General features: G+C 34.6%; 2 protein-coding genes across 3 annotated transcripts; one reads left to right on the forward strand and one right to left on the reverse strand.

The window, feature by feature from the left end:
* Positions 1 to 1,657: 1,657 nt before the first annotated feature.
* mettl27 (methyltransferase like 27) lies at positions 1,658 to 4,506 on the reverse strand. Of its 2 annotated transcripts, none has more exons than XM_042710917.1 (7): positions 4,417 to 4,506; positions 3,331 to 3,452; positions 3,125 to 3,253; positions 2,896 to 3,027; positions 2,551 to 2,647; positions 1,801 to 2,019; positions 1,658 to 1,744 (listed from the first exon to the last, which is right to left on the reverse strand). In XM_042710917.1, exons 1-6 carry the CDS (start codon positions 4,484 to 4,486, stop codon positions 1,802 to 1,804), a joined length of 768 nt encoding a protein of 255 aa, XP_042566851.1. In that variant the 5' UTR covers positions 4,487 to 4,506; the 3' UTR covers positions 1,658 to 1,744; position 1,801. The 2 variants fall into 2 exon arrangements, with proteins under 2 accessions (XP_042566851.1, XP_042566849.1); XM_042710915.1 differs by having other exon boundaries at positions 1,665 to 1,739; positions 1,796 to 2,019.
* Positions 3,847 to 11,009, forward strand: nf2b (neurofibromin 2b (merlin)). The gene is given in 17 exon segments (XM_042710918.1): positions 3,847 to 4,088; positions 4,695 to 4,817; positions 4,914 to 5,039; positions 5,134 to 5,256; positions 5,401 to 5,482; positions 5,571 to 5,639; positions 5,726 to 5,810; positions 5,891 to 5,966; positions 6,318 to 6,455; positions 6,624 to 6,698; positions 6,771 to 6,884; positions 7,638 to 7,760; positions 8,012 to 8,229; positions 9,416 to 9,518; positions 9,609 to 9,736; positions 9,825 to 9,975; positions 10,818 to 11,009. Coding segments are annotated over 16 exon segments (1,749 nt in total). The 5' UTR covers positions 3,847 to 4,088; positions 4,695 to 4,727; the 3' UTR covers positions 10,866 to 11,009.
* The last annotated feature ends 6,452 nt before the right edge of the window (positions 11,010 to 17,461 follow it).

Below are 17,461 nucleotides of genomic sequence, written 5' to 3' on the forward strand. Positions count from 1 at the left end.
CTTTTTTAAGGATTTTCGGAGCCTGATGAAATCGGTATAAATACCTGCTTAATACTGCATAATACGCTCAATGTTACAGTTACTGCCATTGCCCTCCAGAATAAAAGAGAACATCACAATCGGATGAAGGGATTTGTGGAAACTGTGGTTCCTAATTATTGTGATCCAACATTTGCCTCGCATTTCAGGATGAAAAGACAAATATTTCAGGTGAAGGATAATCCACTTCTTACCTCCGAGACTGTGTTATGATCTATATGACCTTTTATAATATTAATATTTATTGTGAGCATTAGACTTATCATTATTGCTGATCACTGTTGTTGTGCTATGATACGTAATATTTACCATTATATAATCAGAGGAGTATAGAAAAGTTTATGAAAGTGTCACTCCATAATACAATAGCGAAATATATAAATATGTACAGTATTATGTTACATTAATCAGTATTTAGCACACCTTCCCAAGGAAAGGATATGGACCAGATGACATTGCAATTAATAAATGATATTTAGACAGACTTAAAGAAGTTCCAGATCTACAGTATACTTGTGCTCTTATTATTTCAGTTATTTTGCCTTTAATGTAAATAAATGTGCAAACAATATACTTGCTCTTGTGAATTTATTTTGATGTTAATTACATTGTGCGAGCTGCCTATTTAATACAGCGTGGTTTATATACATGTTGCTACTGATTGGGCTGACATGTTTGACACACCCACCAAACAAGAGAAAACGTATCTCAAACCCCGTTGCACACCATTTCAAGGAAACATGTTGTTCAACCCGGAAAACGTAGCAAAACGTTGCGCACCGGTGTGAGCTTGAACGTGCCCCAGTTAGAGCTTGAACCCCTGTTTTGCACTCCTAGGCCACCGTAGTTTCCGCCTCTTCTGCATGTTTCTAAAAGGAAATGCAAAGCATAAATAGTCATATTTAAACTGTTATTTTGGAATTTGTTAATTTACTTACTCATGTATATTTAGGTCTTAATATTGTCTAATTGTCACAAAATCAAATGTATCTTAATGGTCTCTATTAAGTATGTTTATTAATGCACATATGGTATAAGTAATTGGACAAGGGGTTACACTTTATTTTAAGGTGTCCTTGTTACAATTTAATTATACATTTAAGTACTGAGTAATATCAATTAATTACTTGTACTTACTATATGGTTAGGATTAGGGATACTTGCATGCAATTATGAATAATTAATTGTTATTATAATAGTAAGTATATGTAGGCTAACGTGTAACAAGGACACCTTAAAATAAAGTGTTACCGGACATTGTATTTCAGCAGAAACTTTTATTAAATGGAAATTTTCGTGTAAACTAGCACACACTCTAAAATCTGTTTGTGTGCTTTATTTGTCGCATGACACCAGCGGAAATAACAGTTTCGAAAGTTTAGCGGACAGAGTATCGAGGAGTGGCAAAACGAAAGGTTATATGTAACTAGGGAATGGCAGATTTGTAACCACACACCTTAAATATTTTCCTCACCAAATCCTTTAGGTTCATGGACTTTACTTGAACAAAAACCTTAAAGTTTTTTTAATGAATGCACTGTGTACCAGTGCCAGGTAAAATAATTTGGTGCCAAAACAAACAGATAGATCACGTTTAAACTTTTCTCTGGTCAGGAGCTTCTCTGGGGAACAAAAACTCTTTAGATTAGCTGCATGGATTATTGAGCATATTTGGTCATTGGGTTTCCACTTGTGTGGTCCTAAAATCATGGACTGCAAAATATATATTTGGTCACTGGGTTGGTCTTGTGTAGTCCTAAAATCATGGACTGCATTTAAAACCTTTCTGATACAAATAAATGGCTCCTGGAATGTACTTGCTATCCTGTTCTGAAACGGCCTTCTCCCACTCCTCCACCTCAACTACAGTCACACGGCTCCATTTCTGCTCTTCCTCAAGTGCCCTGATCATTTGCTCCAGCTCAGCCTTGTACTCCTGGTTATCAGTGTTCCCTCTTGTAGTCATGCACACATAGCCACCTGTTATAGAGAATGATGGAGTTTAGGAAAATATCTGAAATGTACATGTTCTGTTTGCATCCAAAAGTACAACAATGACATCACATTAATAAAACCACAACGTTCTTGAACAGTAACACTGTGGGCTACCTAGGCAGTGATTGCATGCAGTGATTTGTGCAGGAAACTGATTTTGGATGGTCCTCTGAGGCAGCATAATAGTTTAATTATTTACAACTAATTAAAGAGAGCTTTTGTGATAACTAAGCAAATATTTAGTTACTACAATACTATTTTCTTGCTAGAAATGACATCAAAAGCGGAAAAAGTTGTTGAAAAGCGTACATTTACACACAAACTGACCACCAACGACAACTTTCAGACTGCTAAACTGTCATGGAATTGAACCCACGGGATTGTGGGATATCACAGGCAGTGAAGAATACATGTGAAATGTGATAGGATCATTGTATTTAGATGTGCCTTGTTGTCTTCTTGTCTCTGTATACGGCCTACAGAGGCATGGATGCAGCTGTGAAATGTACAAGTTACCTGGTTTCGTAGCATCCCAGAGTTCTCTGATGACTGTTAAAGGCACCTGCCCAACGCTTAGAGCTCCAACAATTATAACAATATCATATGTTTCTGAGACAAAGGAGAAAAAAGGCATGTTTTATGATACAGGTTATTAGTGTGTATAATGTAAATGTGTATACTTTATGTGCAGAATGTCCTACTGAACTAGCAAATTCTTTTAAACAAAGATACGGTTTTAATAACTCTGTAATTGGCAATCTTAAATACAAAAATCACAAACAAACATTCATAAAAAAAAAATACAGAAAAAACTTAAAACAAAAAAAGCACAAAATTCCAACCAGCATCAGCAGTGATTTATTTAACAGGAATTTCTTCTTGACCGAGCAGGCAAAGCGTAAGCTGCTGATAAAGTCCAGTTTTCTTTGCCAACTCCAGCATCTTCAAACTTCCATCTATTCCAACAAAATGACGAAACCCCATTTTCTTCAGCTTTCCTCAAACAAATGGGATTGAGAAAAAAATATATATTTACCAGGTTTATCACGTTCTCTTGTGCCCACCAGAATTCAAATAAAGCAATGCTTACATGTGCAGAGACCAGGCCTGTTCCACAGGCCACATCCAGGACAGCGGCCTTCTCTCTGTCACCTCTGAAAAATGAGCTCACACACTCAGCTGCCAACAAGGGAGCACGGTAATCCAGCAGCGCTACATCCCGAGAAAGCAAATTACAGATGAAAATAGTTTTACTGGAAAAAAATGCTGGGAAAAGTACTGGTGCCTAAAGTTTACCTGCTCATAGTTTTCAGCCCAGGTATCATAGAAGCCAACCTTATCTTGGGCCCCTGTGTTTTTATGGGCCGACAGGATCACATTCCTCACATCAGAAAAGGTCCGACTGCTGTTTGCCATTCCTTTATGAAAAATTACACAAACCCAGGTATCATATAGGGCAATTTCTTACAGAATATTTTTATGACCTCTTTAAAGATCCATACATTTATCTGAAGTTTATATAAAAGGTATATGTACACATACAGATGTGCTGCAGATTGCATTTGGATAAAATCATGCATATATACATTCATAAATACACATCTACATGCAAATATATGAAACGCATGTCACATATGTACATAAAACCCATTAAACTTAATAAACTACATTAAAAAAAAATGTGATACAAATTTTTTTAAACATTAGTCTCTTATGTAAATGTTATTTAATTGAAAGTGTGCACATATATCACTGTATTAATAAAATAAATCCTTAAATTGTTATTCTTCGTCTCTCCAGCAGAGAGCGGCAAAGAAAATCAACAACAAAGTATTCCAAGCTCCCTATCCAACACAACATCAGATTTATATTCCACAAGCGCCCAGCTGACGGTTTAATAAGAAAATGGACATTTTTAAAGAGTTTTAAACACTTTTCGACTGCTTTATAGAGATTTCCATGTAGGGGAACCAAATCCGGTTTGCATTGTTGTGGTTTAGCGGAGAGACTGAAACTCCTCGCCGTGGATCGGGCCTGTTTCAGCACATAACCTCTTCAAGGTAACTGGTTGATATTTAGCTTGTTTCATTCCTAAATCCTTTCTAGAAGTATTTGCAGATATTTTATTTTCAGTTTAATGTGACATTTCGCCGCTTCAAACGGAGAAATTACGCTAGTTTAATGTTTCATGTTAGGTTTAAAAAAAAAGATTCTCAAGCTTTGTTAAGTCGTATGCTTATTGCTCGCTCGCTATAACATGGTAGACTGTGTCCGACTCAGAAAAGATGAAAACTGATAGCCTAATGTTTTCCTTGGAAATGAATAGAAGTCTGTAATCTACAGCATTGTATGTAAATAATGATTAGCGTGTGTGCGACATACCTGTGGTCGTCTGGCTCCATCCATCTGCCGTGTAAACTGTGAAAGTAGCGCTTAGTATAGCTAGATACATGCTGCGCTTATGAGAATACAAAGAAGGTGAAGTATTTATATTTATAACTATTTTATATATATATATATATATTATATATATATATATTTTTTTTTTTTTTTTTTTTTTTTTTTTTTTATTTTTTAGAGTACATTTCATCCACAACACAAATTCTTTTACTAAAAAATAATCAACCAAAAACTTTTAAAATATACTTGACTTACACAGTAATTCTTCGTTTTCAGGCGCTTAAGAAGTCACAATGTCAATTTTGGGTCTGAAAAAGAAGCAACCAAAGACTTTTAAAGTCAAAGTCAGCACCATGGATGCTGAAATGGAGTTCAGTTGTGAGGTAAACATATATGAGTATACACAGCTGTGTGTTTTGGTTTCTGTCTGGCATGTCTGCCTGCATTATCAACTTTTAATGTTTATCTGTGTCTTATAGGTCAAATGGAAAGGGAAAGATTTGTTCGACCTGGTGTGCCGGACCATTGGTTTGAGGGAAACGTGGTTCTTTGGCCTTCGATACACAGTGAAAGACACTTACGCCTGGCTGAAGCCTGATAAACAGGTGAGATGTAACAGCAGTGCAGAGCTGCTGAGAGCTTTATATAGTAATATAGGAATTGCTCTGACAAGTTTGTTGGATTTTTAAATCCATCTAGGTTTTGGATCAAGAAGTTCCAAAGGACTCTCCGATAACATTTCATTTTCTCGCCAAATTCTTTCCTGAGAAAGTCGAGGATGAGCTCGTTCAGGAAATTACTCAGCACCTCTTCTTCTTACAAGTATGTGGGAGTTGTTCTTGTGAATCTGGCATGATTTCTGTCCATCTTTTCCGCTCTACAGTAACCTCTTTTTGGATTTTGCAATGATTTATCTTGTTTTCTTTGAGAAAAGGTCTCCTAAAGTCTTCCTGTTTCTTTACCAAGGTCAAAAAGCAGATTCTAGATGAGGAGATATTTTGCTCTCCAGAAGCCTCTGTTCTTTTGGCGTCGTATGCTGTTCAAGCTAAATAATTCCTCCTTCTCTGCTTTAATACAGAGACTGCAATCTGATCTTAAATATGTATTAAATATTTCCTGTTTGTCTTCCTTTCTGCAGTATGGGGACTATGATCCAAACTTTCACAAGCCAGGTTTCTTAGCTCAAGATGAACTCTAGAACAAAATAATTAATAAATCCCCAATCTATCAATCTGCAGCATTTGCATTCATTGATATGACTTGTGTGTTTGATTCCTGTGCTTTATTGTCCAGGTGCTGATGCAGTACCAGATGACACCGGACATGTGGGAAGAGAAGATAACAGCTTGGTATGCTGAACACAGAAATATCACAAGGTAAGACTGCGCATATCCTGTGGTGTCCATGTAAACTGCCTGGATATAAAAGACACACTACATTTGTTTTGTGTTTGTAGGGACGAGGCTGAGATGGAGTATCTAAAAATAGCACAGGATCTAGAGATGTATGGAGTTAGTTACTTTTCTATTACAGTAAGTCTCTATTTTTATTTCTTAAAATATTTCTTTATTGTACACCGGTTGGGAGAAAGCTAACCTCTGCCAAACTCTATTTACAGTGCGGTCCACACTTCATTTGGTATTTTGAAAATTCAAAAAAAGAGTTATTAATTAAAAATATTTATGTATTTATTTAAAAAATATATTAAATTAGAAAAATGCCAAATAAAATCATTTGGTTGTCTTAGAACTTTGGATCCCACTGTGTTTATTGCTATTCAAAATTTAAATGATTGTATTTCTCTTGTTACATTTTTAATGGATCTTGAGTGTAGTTACCACCAAATTAGAATCGATTAATTAAATCTCTACTAAATCTGACAGCAAAATAAGAGGGACACCGAGCTGCTTCTTGGAGTTGATGCTCAGGGTCTTCACATCTACAGCCCCAACAACAAGCTCAGCCCCAACAAATCCTTCCCCTGGAGTGGAATCCGAAACATCTCGTACAGCGAGAAGGAGGTTGAGAGAGGACCAAAACTATTATTTTTCATTTAATTACATTTACATTACATTTATAGGTGCCTTACATGACACTAAAAGACACCTTGCAATAAAACAGCAAACATTAAATGACAATATTCGTTATTATAGCCTAATTACTAATACAGAAATGGTGTGTCTTCTCAGTTTACTATCAAACCATTGGACAAGAAAAAGGAAGTTTTTAAATTCTACTCCTCTCAGCTCAGAGTTAACAAACTGGTAAGTTACTTTCATAAGTGTTTCTGTAATAAAGTGTTTCAAACAGTTGCTAATGTCATTTGTATAAATTAGATCTTACAGCTGTGTATTGGAAACCACGACCTGTTCATGAGGAGGAGGAAGGTGGACTCCATAGAAGTCCAACAGATGAAGGCGCAGGCCAAAGAAGAGAAGGCCAGGAAAAAGGTCTGTCATTTTTCACTTCCATTCATTAGTTTAATGTTTGTTGTCATTAACCTTGTTCATTTATGATTTGTTTTCTTCAGATCTCTTGGATTATTCATTTAATGTTTATTATGGTAATCATCAAGCATTCATTAAATATAATGAACAATACACCTATAAACATTATAATAACACTGAGGCATTATATACTAACTTAAAGGTTTATCTTCAGTATAGGCAGAATAAAGTACACTATTGTAAAAAAGTTAAAAAACATTAAATTCATAAAAATAATAAAAAATAATAGAAAATTTTAATTGAAATTCTGTTATAAATTTAAAGTAATAGAAATTCATATTTTCATTCAACAAGGACTCTTTCAATTGATCAAAAGATAATTATAATGTTTTAAATATTTCTCTTTCAATTAATGCTGTTATTTAGAATTTTCTATTCATCAAAGGAAATATAAAATATAATAATATTTCCAAACAAATATTAGGCAGCACAACTGTTTTCAACATTGATAAAAGTAGTAAGAAATGTTTCTTGAGCATTAAATCGGCATATTAGAATAATTTCTAAAGGATCTTACTGAATTATTCACCAAATACATGCAGCTTTGGAGACCTTAAGCAATGTCTTTGAAAAATAGGGAGGAAAAAAACATGTACATGAATTAATCAGATTTTTAAAAATGTATTCAGTGTCATCTTGTATTATCTTGTGCAAGATCTCACCCATTGTCTTATGTGTGCGTGTGTGTGTGTTTAGGTTGAGCGTCAGATTCTTGCACGGGAGAAGCAGATGAGGGAGGAAGCAGAGCGAGCGAAAGAAGACATGGAGCGCCGTCTTTTCCAGCTACAGGACGAGGCTCGAATGGCCAATGAAGCTCTAGTGAGGGTTTTGCCAAGCTTGAAATTGAGTGCCGCCAAATAGTTGACTTTCTTTTCCAAGCCAGCTTATAATATATGTCCTCATAGCCCCAGTGGTATAAAAGTATGTGGTCCAAGCATAAATTTGAGATGAACTGCAGAGCTATTAAGGTCCAAACCATTGTCCTGGACCCCCATTAGAATTCCATCCATGCTCTGAGACTCCCTGAGCCTGATCCCGTAAGCCTTTCTTATCTGTCTCCCTTTCTGTAGCTGCGCTCCGAGGAGACGGCCGACCTTCTGGCAGAGAAAGCCCAGATCGCAGAGGAGGAGGCCAAACTACTGGCCCACAAAGCAGCTGAAGCAGAACAGGAGAGGCAGAGACTGGAGGTCACAGCCCTCAAAACCAAAGAGGAGAAGAGACTGATGGAGCAGAAGATGAGAGAAGCAGAACAACTGGCGGTTAAGCTTGTTGAGCAGTCAGAGAGGAGGTGGGCCAGTAGGGTTGTCAGTAGTTGATAGCAGCACCAGTGAAAATTCTGGATACTAATTTCACAGCAAAAAGATCATAGTTTATAGTTATTAATATACACGGGCCAAAACTTGGAATATTAAGATTTTTTTAAATAAAATATCTCTTATGCTCTCCAAGGCTGCAATTATTTAATCAAAAATATAGTAAAAACAGAAATATTTAGAAAATTTATTATAATTTAAAATAACTGTTTTCTATTTTCGTGTATTTTGAAATGTCATTTATTTCTGTGATGACAGCTGAATTTTCAGCAGCCATTACTCCAGTCTATAGTGTTTTGTGATACTTCAGAAGTCATTGATATGCTAAGTGCTTAATGTTTATGGAAATCATGATACACTGCCATTCAAATGTTTGGGGTATGAACAATACAAAAAATTATTTAAAACTTAAAGGTGCTGTATGTAGGATTGACACCAAGTGGTTGAACTAGGTATTGCAGTCCAAATTCAAAATATTGGAGAGGGTTTTTTTCACCCGGCCCCACCTCCTCAGACTTGATGCACACGCAGGTTGCCAGATTGACGACACAAACAGGAACGAGTGCACTTGACGATGAATGAAATGAAATATGCTGTGTTTTCTGCCAACTGGCAACCCGTGGTGCTGAAATACAATTGGGTAAACTGGCAAAGGGCGGGTTTCACAAACCAAAACAAATACTGACATTTTGGCCAGGAACGCACATTTTCAAAGGAGAATAACTGACTGTAGCATTGTTTTTCAGATAAACAAGTATGTTAACTTAGCATGTTTCTTAAATATCTGCAAACATATTATGGTATTTTTATGCTTTCGTAGAGTCAAAATCTTACATACAGCACCTCTAAAGGAAACATTTAACATTTAAATGACAGTACAGATTTTTAGAATGCTACAAAAACATCATATTTCATATAAATGTTGTTTAATTAACTTTCTATTCATTAAGGAAATATGATTATGGTTTCCACAAAATATTAAGCAGCAAAAATAGTTTTTCTTCATTAAGATGTTTTACACACACACACACACACACACACACACACACACAAAAAAAAAGATGCTGTAATTATATCAAAATACTGTTATTGTCCAACCAGAATCAAGAATTACAGAGACATTTGAGAAGTGCAATTCTTGTCTTGTATTTTGTGGTTCAGACTGAAGGAGGCAGACCACCTGAAACAGGATCTGAATGAGGCTAAAGATGCAGAACGGAAGGCAAAGCAGAAACTCCTGGAAATCACCAAATCAACATACCCTGTAATGCTGCTATGACATGTAACAAAAGCATTCTGCTGTCTATCATGCTTATTATGCTTTAAAAACATGTCATTTGTGTCATGCACTCAGTTAATAGCAGCATACTCCAGCCCTCCTCCACCCACTGGGCCAGAGAGTCCAGAAGTGAGCAGCTCCATCAGAATGGACTTCAAGGACTCGGATATGAAAAGACTTTCCATGGAGATTGAGAGAGAACGGTACACACTTGATCACATTCTGTCTGAAGAACTATTGAAAACTGAAGCTGAATATACGCTGCTGTCTCCTTGTGTGTTTGTGTGTCAGGCTAGAGTACATGGAAAAGAGCAAACATCTTCAAGACCAGCTGAAGGAGCTCAAATCAGAGATTGAATCCCTAAAGTTGGAAGAGCAGCAACAGGCTGGACTCTACAGTCTCAGGAGTTACGCTGAACCTCCTTATGTTCCTCACAGCAATGTAAGAAACAATCAATGAATGATCACTGCAACTAATTTATTGAAAAATAGGCATTGATACATGGTTAAGTAATATATCAAACATTCTGGGGTTGAATTTCCTGCAGAAATAACTAAAATAACTAAACCAAACAATTAGAAGTTTGGGGTCGGTAGAATTTATTCAGCAGGGGGGCATTAAATGTTTTAGAAATTAAGTAAAGACCTTATATCAAATTATATTTCAAAAAGACAATAATCAAAAAATTAATTTCTAACAAACAGACAATAATGAAAAAATTTGTTTTTAACAAATAAAATACAAATAAGAAATGAGCCCTAAATCAGGATATTAGAATGATTTTGAAAGATCATGTGACACTAAGGACTGGAGTAATGATGCTGAAAATTCATTTTGCTATAATATAATAATAATAATAAATTATTATTTTAATATATATCAAAATAGAAAACATTTATTTTAAATTGTAATATTTTTAAATGTTTTTTTTTACTGCATTTTTTATTAAATAAGCATTAAGAAAACAAAAATCTTGTTATATTACTGATATAAATACAGTTTAGTGGTCAGTAAGATTTTTTTTTTTTTTTTTTTTTTTTTTTTTTTTTTAAAGACATCTCTTATGCTCACCAAGGCTGTATTTATGTGTAAAAACAAAGTTTAGAAATTTGATTACTTGGTTAAGGTGCACTGAACCACAAAGTGGATATTTGCTGTCAAATTGCATGAATGTTTTAATCTAATTTAATCAGCAGAAAATGTTGTGTTTCCATCATGAAATAGTTTGCATTCCTCAAAAGACAGTAACAATGTTCTTATTCTGCCTTGTCTGTCTGTTACAGAGAAATTCTGCCTACATGGCTCAGATGGCCTTCTACGAGGAAGTGTGAAAGAACAATCCAGTCTCTGTTTCAGGAGCAGTTTGCAGCTATCACTGAAGCATGCATGTACACCAAAAATGCAGCAACCTCACATACTATGCTTTTAAAATTAATATATTTCTTTTCCTTTTTTTGAGCAATTTGGTTTTGTGTACACCTCAAGTCATGTTTTAATACTAGCACAAATTGTTTGGCAATTTCAAGCACATGAAACCGTGTTTGTTCACATGCCAAAAATATTTGACTAGGCTCCATAAACAAAAGCCAAATTAAGGGACATACAGATAGTGCCTTCAGAATTGAATGATGAACTGTTCTTTTCCTGTGGGATGCTTGATCAGTTTAACACTAGGTGCCTTTAACAAATGCCACAGATAGTGGTTTTAACTACAATATCAATGAATGTCAATTCATTTGATGTATTTGCATGTTTTGAACTGTGGATTGTGTTCTTTTTCTATTGTTTGTTTTTTCTCCCTTGGTGATTTTTGAATGTGTAGATGATTGATATTTTCCAGTACACTCCAGTGCTTTTGGAAAAGCTTGCACTACTCATTGAACTGAATGATTCTCTACCAATGCACTCTTTCTCTCAGTATGACTTGTCTTATAACCCGCTCGACAAGCGCGTCAGCTGTAACTACTCTATCATATTCAGGAACAGAGGGAGATTGATGGCCTCTCTGTTTATAAATGTGCTGTACTCATCCATTTTGGCTGGAGACTCAGACTCTGAGTGTTTTTTGAATCCGTGACCGTTTTTGATATAGTGATACACAGGCAGATTTTTGGTTTATCTACCGTTTTCTATTCCTAAATCAACTGACGCTTGGGCTTGGTGTCGTGGTTATGAGCCATGTTGACATTTCAGCACATCTACATCTGAGAAACATTTCAGATCTGTTTTTTTTTCCCCCCTTTCAAAATAGGTTTTTGGTTTTATTAGAGAACGTCAGAATGTCCTTTGTTTCAAAATGCAAAATGCAATGTATCCAATTACACAGGACACATACATTTTGCACTCATTTTTAAATGTTTTGAATGCTTTTGGGTAAAAAGACAGTGAGTTTGTTGCTGAAATGTTGATTTGAGAAAAAATGTGTGTGCTCGTGTATAAAGGGATGAGTTGTTAATTATGTTGGAGGAGCTGAAAGGTTGTTATGCCTCATTATGTTACAGCGGATTGTGCATTTAGCAGCATTAATGGATTTTGGAGCAATATCGTTTGTAAATACACTACATGCATTGCTAAGTCTTAGTTTAAGTAGTGCCAGACATTCCTGTTATCGTCAGCATGACTGTGCACTTTAGCTTGAGATGTCTTAGGCAGTTGTTCATGTTTTAATGAATGCCGCAACCAAGTTTGGATTTGTCTTTATCCATCTGCACCACATAAAGAACCTTGTTTTTTGCATGAATTTCATTATCAACTAGGATCATTTTCACTCTGTGTTTGATTGAAACACCTATCACAGCACAAGCTGCCTTTGTTTAATATGTGTGCCATGGGTTCAGACACAGATTGTCCATATGAATGTGAACATACAGCAAACTCATGTGCAGTGAATTGTAAACTGATACACAAATAAACTGCAAAGATGCATTTAAGAGTTTTTGTGCTTTGTGTTCTGTTTTCTGATGCATGTACTGCGAAGAACAACAAGAGACCAAAACATAAAAATCCAATTTGTGTGTCAGACCATTTATCTCACACTTGTGTATGGTTATCTGCAGAACATCCAGTGCTTCAGTGTTTATCTCTTGAGCTTAAAGTACGAAGTGAAAAGAGTCTGAGTGTCTCACAATACAAAAAACAAAAATTCTCTGAAAAAAAATGAATAAAAAAACCAAAATAAGCATCTTAAAAACTACCAAAATGTGTTTTACTGATATTACTGAGCTTTAAAAAGATTATTTCTTAAGAAAAATAATAATAAAAATAAAATGAAGAATAATAAACACATAACGCAAACAAACAAATACTAAAACGATTTACTACAACCATATTGCAATTATTGGTCCGGTGGAAGCATGTTGAGCCCATAACCCAAACGTTGATGGACTGAGACCATCTTTTTCTAAGACCTGCTGTTGTCTTCTGGGAAAGAGAAAACGAGCACGAACGACACAAAGTTAGTAGTTGTTAATCAGTAGAGCGGATATGAAGCTCAAAAAGCATTTAATTTTTTATTCTTACACAAATTTTAAAGAGCAACCTCCCTCACTAATGTTCATTGAAAATTAATGACGTGATGAAGTTAAGGTTACAATCGCATACATTTCACAAACATCCTCCTACTTTAATTACTAGTTTTAGATGATATCATAACTAGCATATTTCAATACTTGATTTTTTTTTTTTTTTATTGCGTTTATGTTTTATTATTTTATTTATTTATTTCTTCGGGCACACTAATGTTTTGTGATAAAGAAAATTGGCCTCCTTTGATACAGAAGTTATGGGAAGTTATGGGAGATTAATGATGCATCTGAGGCCTGTTATATTTTTCTTGTGGCTACAACAACAATCAGATCCACCCACAAATATTTAATGTACAGTGAAATATGGATGTGTCCAAAGCTGTATATTTTATCATGAATTATCATACATTACGCATTCAAGGCCATCTGGCAAGTAGTTGAAGGAAGGTGGAAATCTTGTGGAAAATCCAACTTGGTGTTGAGTATTAGAACTAATTATATTACTTTCTGAAATTCCATTAGATGCGAGTTAGAGAAGCAAACTGCTTTGAAGGACAGTTTTGAAACAGAAAGCCTAGAATAGCATATGAGTAGGCTTACAATGTGCATAAATTGATCCAGATACTGTATTATCATCAAACACAACAGATGGCAAACGTGTAAAATTTGTTATTATTATTACTACTCATTTTATTTATTTTTATTTAATTTTATATCCATAACCATTAGTTTATATATATGAATTATTATTAAATATATTAAAATGTAATAATATATAAAAATATAGTAATATATTTTTTTATTAGAATTTAATGTAAAAAGATTGAAATTGGCATTTGTTTTTAAATATATATTTATAAATATAATATAATTAAATAATAATTATAAAAATTATAATTATATATAATTATATATAATATAATTTATGTAATAATATATATGAATATATATGTATTTATAATAGTATTAATTGAATTATAATTAGAAATATTATATATATATATATATATATATATATATATAATATTTCTAATTATAATTCAATTAATACTATTATAAATACAATAGCTATGGCTGTTTTCTTGAGTATAAATGTGCTTAATAAATGTTTTGAATAGTGTAATTAATTGTGGTAGTTTTATGTTACAAGATGTATGTTATAATTTATTTGTTATGTCTTGTGACATTTTTGTCACTTTTTATTGATTTTTTTTTTAAACTGATTTACACAGAATCATTAGAGTGTTGCATTATTGTTCACTGGACAGGCACTGAGTGTTTCTTTAGACACAAGCCAAGCACCAAACAGTGAAGGTCACATTTTTGTGCATTTGCGATGGGGGTTGGGTCCCTCTCTCGTCTGGTCTTTTATTCCAGTATACTTCAGTGTTTAAGCGATGAGTCACTGAGTGATTTGTACCTCGTACTGCAGGCACAGGGACATTGTTTCCCATCCAGCGCCTTCATGACTTGCCAGCTTAAAAATGTATGCAGAATTTTTTACGGTCCCATCTCCACCACTAATGTGCTTCACAAACCGCGTTGCCCCCGGCAGCATTCTGCTCAAAAAGTTAGAAAATATGTTGTAAGTAGACTTTGCCATTGCAGGTATTTTTGAATATTTGTTTATTTGCACTGGCAGACATTATTGCCTTCAAGAAGCACTCTGGGAAACCAAGCGGCAGCACATTGCATGCGCTCGAGGCAGATCGGGAAATATTTTATACTCACGACACTCATATTTACTGTGTCATATCACATATTGCTCAGATTGAACACATTTATTTTTCCAAATGCTTCTGAAAACACGTTTACTTGATTCATTAGCCTAATCATTTCAAATTGGAAAGCTGATGGTTTGCATTTTGAATATGGGCACTTTCCTCAATCAACAGAGCCGAATGACTGGATGTCTTTTCCCACAGCTCATTTCAACTAACTGTTATTTGCTCATCAGTGATTCCTCTCTTTTTTGTGCCTAGACCAAGACCTAAATGGGCCCTGTGTGGAAAGCGAGACCTCGCATCTTCAGTTTTTGTTACTAATTAAGACAGTCAACTCAGAGCGTTCAATTAAATTAATGAGGCTGTAAAATGCACAACATTTTCAAACCAGGGAGATTCTTTGTGTCCATCCCAAATGTATTAATCCAATAAACAAGTACATCAACTGAGTGAATATTTGAATTTCAGAAGGAACTTCTTCCAATTATCTTCTGCTATTGTTTGCTGGCACTGCTGCAGTGCAAACCCAACAGTAGCAATTATTAATATGGTAGCTCTGTACTCACATTTCTCTTAATGCTGTATTTAGAAGCAAGACTGCGGATTTAGTCCACTTGCGCAAGTAAACAAGACATTATCTCGTAATCTTCGGCTGTGCACTGTCACTATTTTTCCTCAAGAGTAAAACATGATCATTATTGGCTAATAGTTTCATCCACTCTGTGACACGTCGTTGTGCTCCAAAATTAAGGTAGGTGATCACTCCATGGTATGAAAATATGTATGTTAATGAAAAAGAAATGCAGTGTGAAAGACATTAGTACGATGGCAAGCTTGAGACTGCCTGTTTTTATTACCCATCATCCAGAGTTAATGTGTCTCTGGAGATTTCCTGCAAGGCAACCCAGCTGAAGGTCAGATTCTCACTCTTATCTTCTTATTTTGTTTTAAAAGTCTTCATGGAGTGTGGTAATCATCGTCCTTGGAAATTATGTAATCTAGTCCATAGGTGTTCTTTTAATAAGCAGTTATTGGATTTTAAAGCTACAGTACACTAAGTAACTTCAGCAGTTGGAGCCAGCACATGGCAAATGGTGACTGATTTGTATCAATTTACGATTTCATTTATACGTTTTCTTGCAATCTGTTATTCCCCAAAGACAGTTAGGTTTAGGGTTGGGGTTAGAGGTGGATCGTATTGCTTTTTATTATTATTTTTTTTTGTAAAAAATCTAATTGATATGAAATTTATACAAAATCACTACATTGTAAAAAAAAAAATTTCAATTTACTTTCAAAAAATATCACTTTGGTTCAAACAAAAAAATTCTAAACATTAACAATAATTAAAACTACGTAATTATGAAAAAGTTTACTCTGAACCAAAAAGAATGAAGTTCTAATAATAATTTATAATAGCTCTCACTGTTTGGACTTTGATATTACTATTAATTGTTATGTTTACACTCTAAGAAAAAGTTTACGGACATTTCCCTAACTCTACACTCTAAAGTCTGTAAGACAGGGTCAAGTGTATGTTAATATGAAGGAATAACCTATAAAAAAAAAATATTTAAAAATAAAAACCACAAAAAAAAAAAAACATGCACTTTTAATTTCAGTGTAGACATGAAAAATAAATATTGAAAATTCTAAATAACCTTTTCCACGATGGATAAATTTTTTCTTTCAGTGTAGACATAACGATTAAGATAAGGTCAAATGGTTTTTATAACTTTACACTTTTTGGTTCAGTGTTTCTTGGTTCAACCATGGTTGTCTCTTTGAACAATTCATCATCTCTTCTCACGGCTACAACCTTCCAGCTTATTTCAATCTTCCACCATACACACGTTATAGTAGCCAGAGCCATGCAGTTTACTAGGAAATACCTTGCGACATTTAAAATGTGAATCATTATTAAAGATTTACCATAGAGGTGTTTGATGTACTTGCTCAGTAATGAAATTCTGTGTAAAGTAGTATAGTGTGGCTTTAATTAGTGAATGTCACTAGGCCATAAGAAGTCAATTCAAACTTCGAATAGAATGTCGCACATTGAACTCTTCTTAAGTGGAACAAGAAATTAGGTAATAAAGGCTCAAAATCTAATTAACAGCAGCTGAGTTATTCATAGTAATTTACATAACATCTGTCTTATCCAAATGATCTCAATCTGCTAATTACTGCTCATTTATTGTGTCTGCCTCGGTAATGTGCCCTGAGACAGAGGGAAGTGAACGTGACTTCAGGGTGCTCAGGTACTGTCTCGTGCAACTCCAGAGCTTTCGACTGACTGCTTTTAGTCTGCATTTTAGACTCATGATTAAACAAAGGGATTCTCTGTTGCACTATATTGGAAGACAAACATGAGAGGTTTTAGAGCAGATTGTTGTGCAACCCCAAAGCAATGCTCTCAGGAGCTTCCAAAAAGAACATAATTGTGCTCTTAACAGATAAAGTGCTTCGCTAAGCATTTTCCACAAATGCAATGAGCAAAAAAGCAGTCAGGGTCATGGATCCTAAAGATACACAAGTAGCATAATGCAAAATCTAATGGACAATATCTAAAAACAATACAACATTCAAAAAAAAATGTCATATCATTAAATTTAAAACACATTCTTAAAAAAGCACTTCTTTTCTAAAACAAAAGGCTGATTTATTTAGCTTACCACA

This window comes from Cyprinus carpio, chromosome A21 (assembly GCF_018340385.1).
Source record: "Cyprinus carpio isolate SPL01 chromosome A21, ASM1834038v1, whole genome shotgun sequence".
Lineage (NCBI taxonomy): Eukaryota > Metazoa > Chordata > Actinopteri > Cypriniformes > Cyprinidae > Cyprinus > Cyprinus carpio.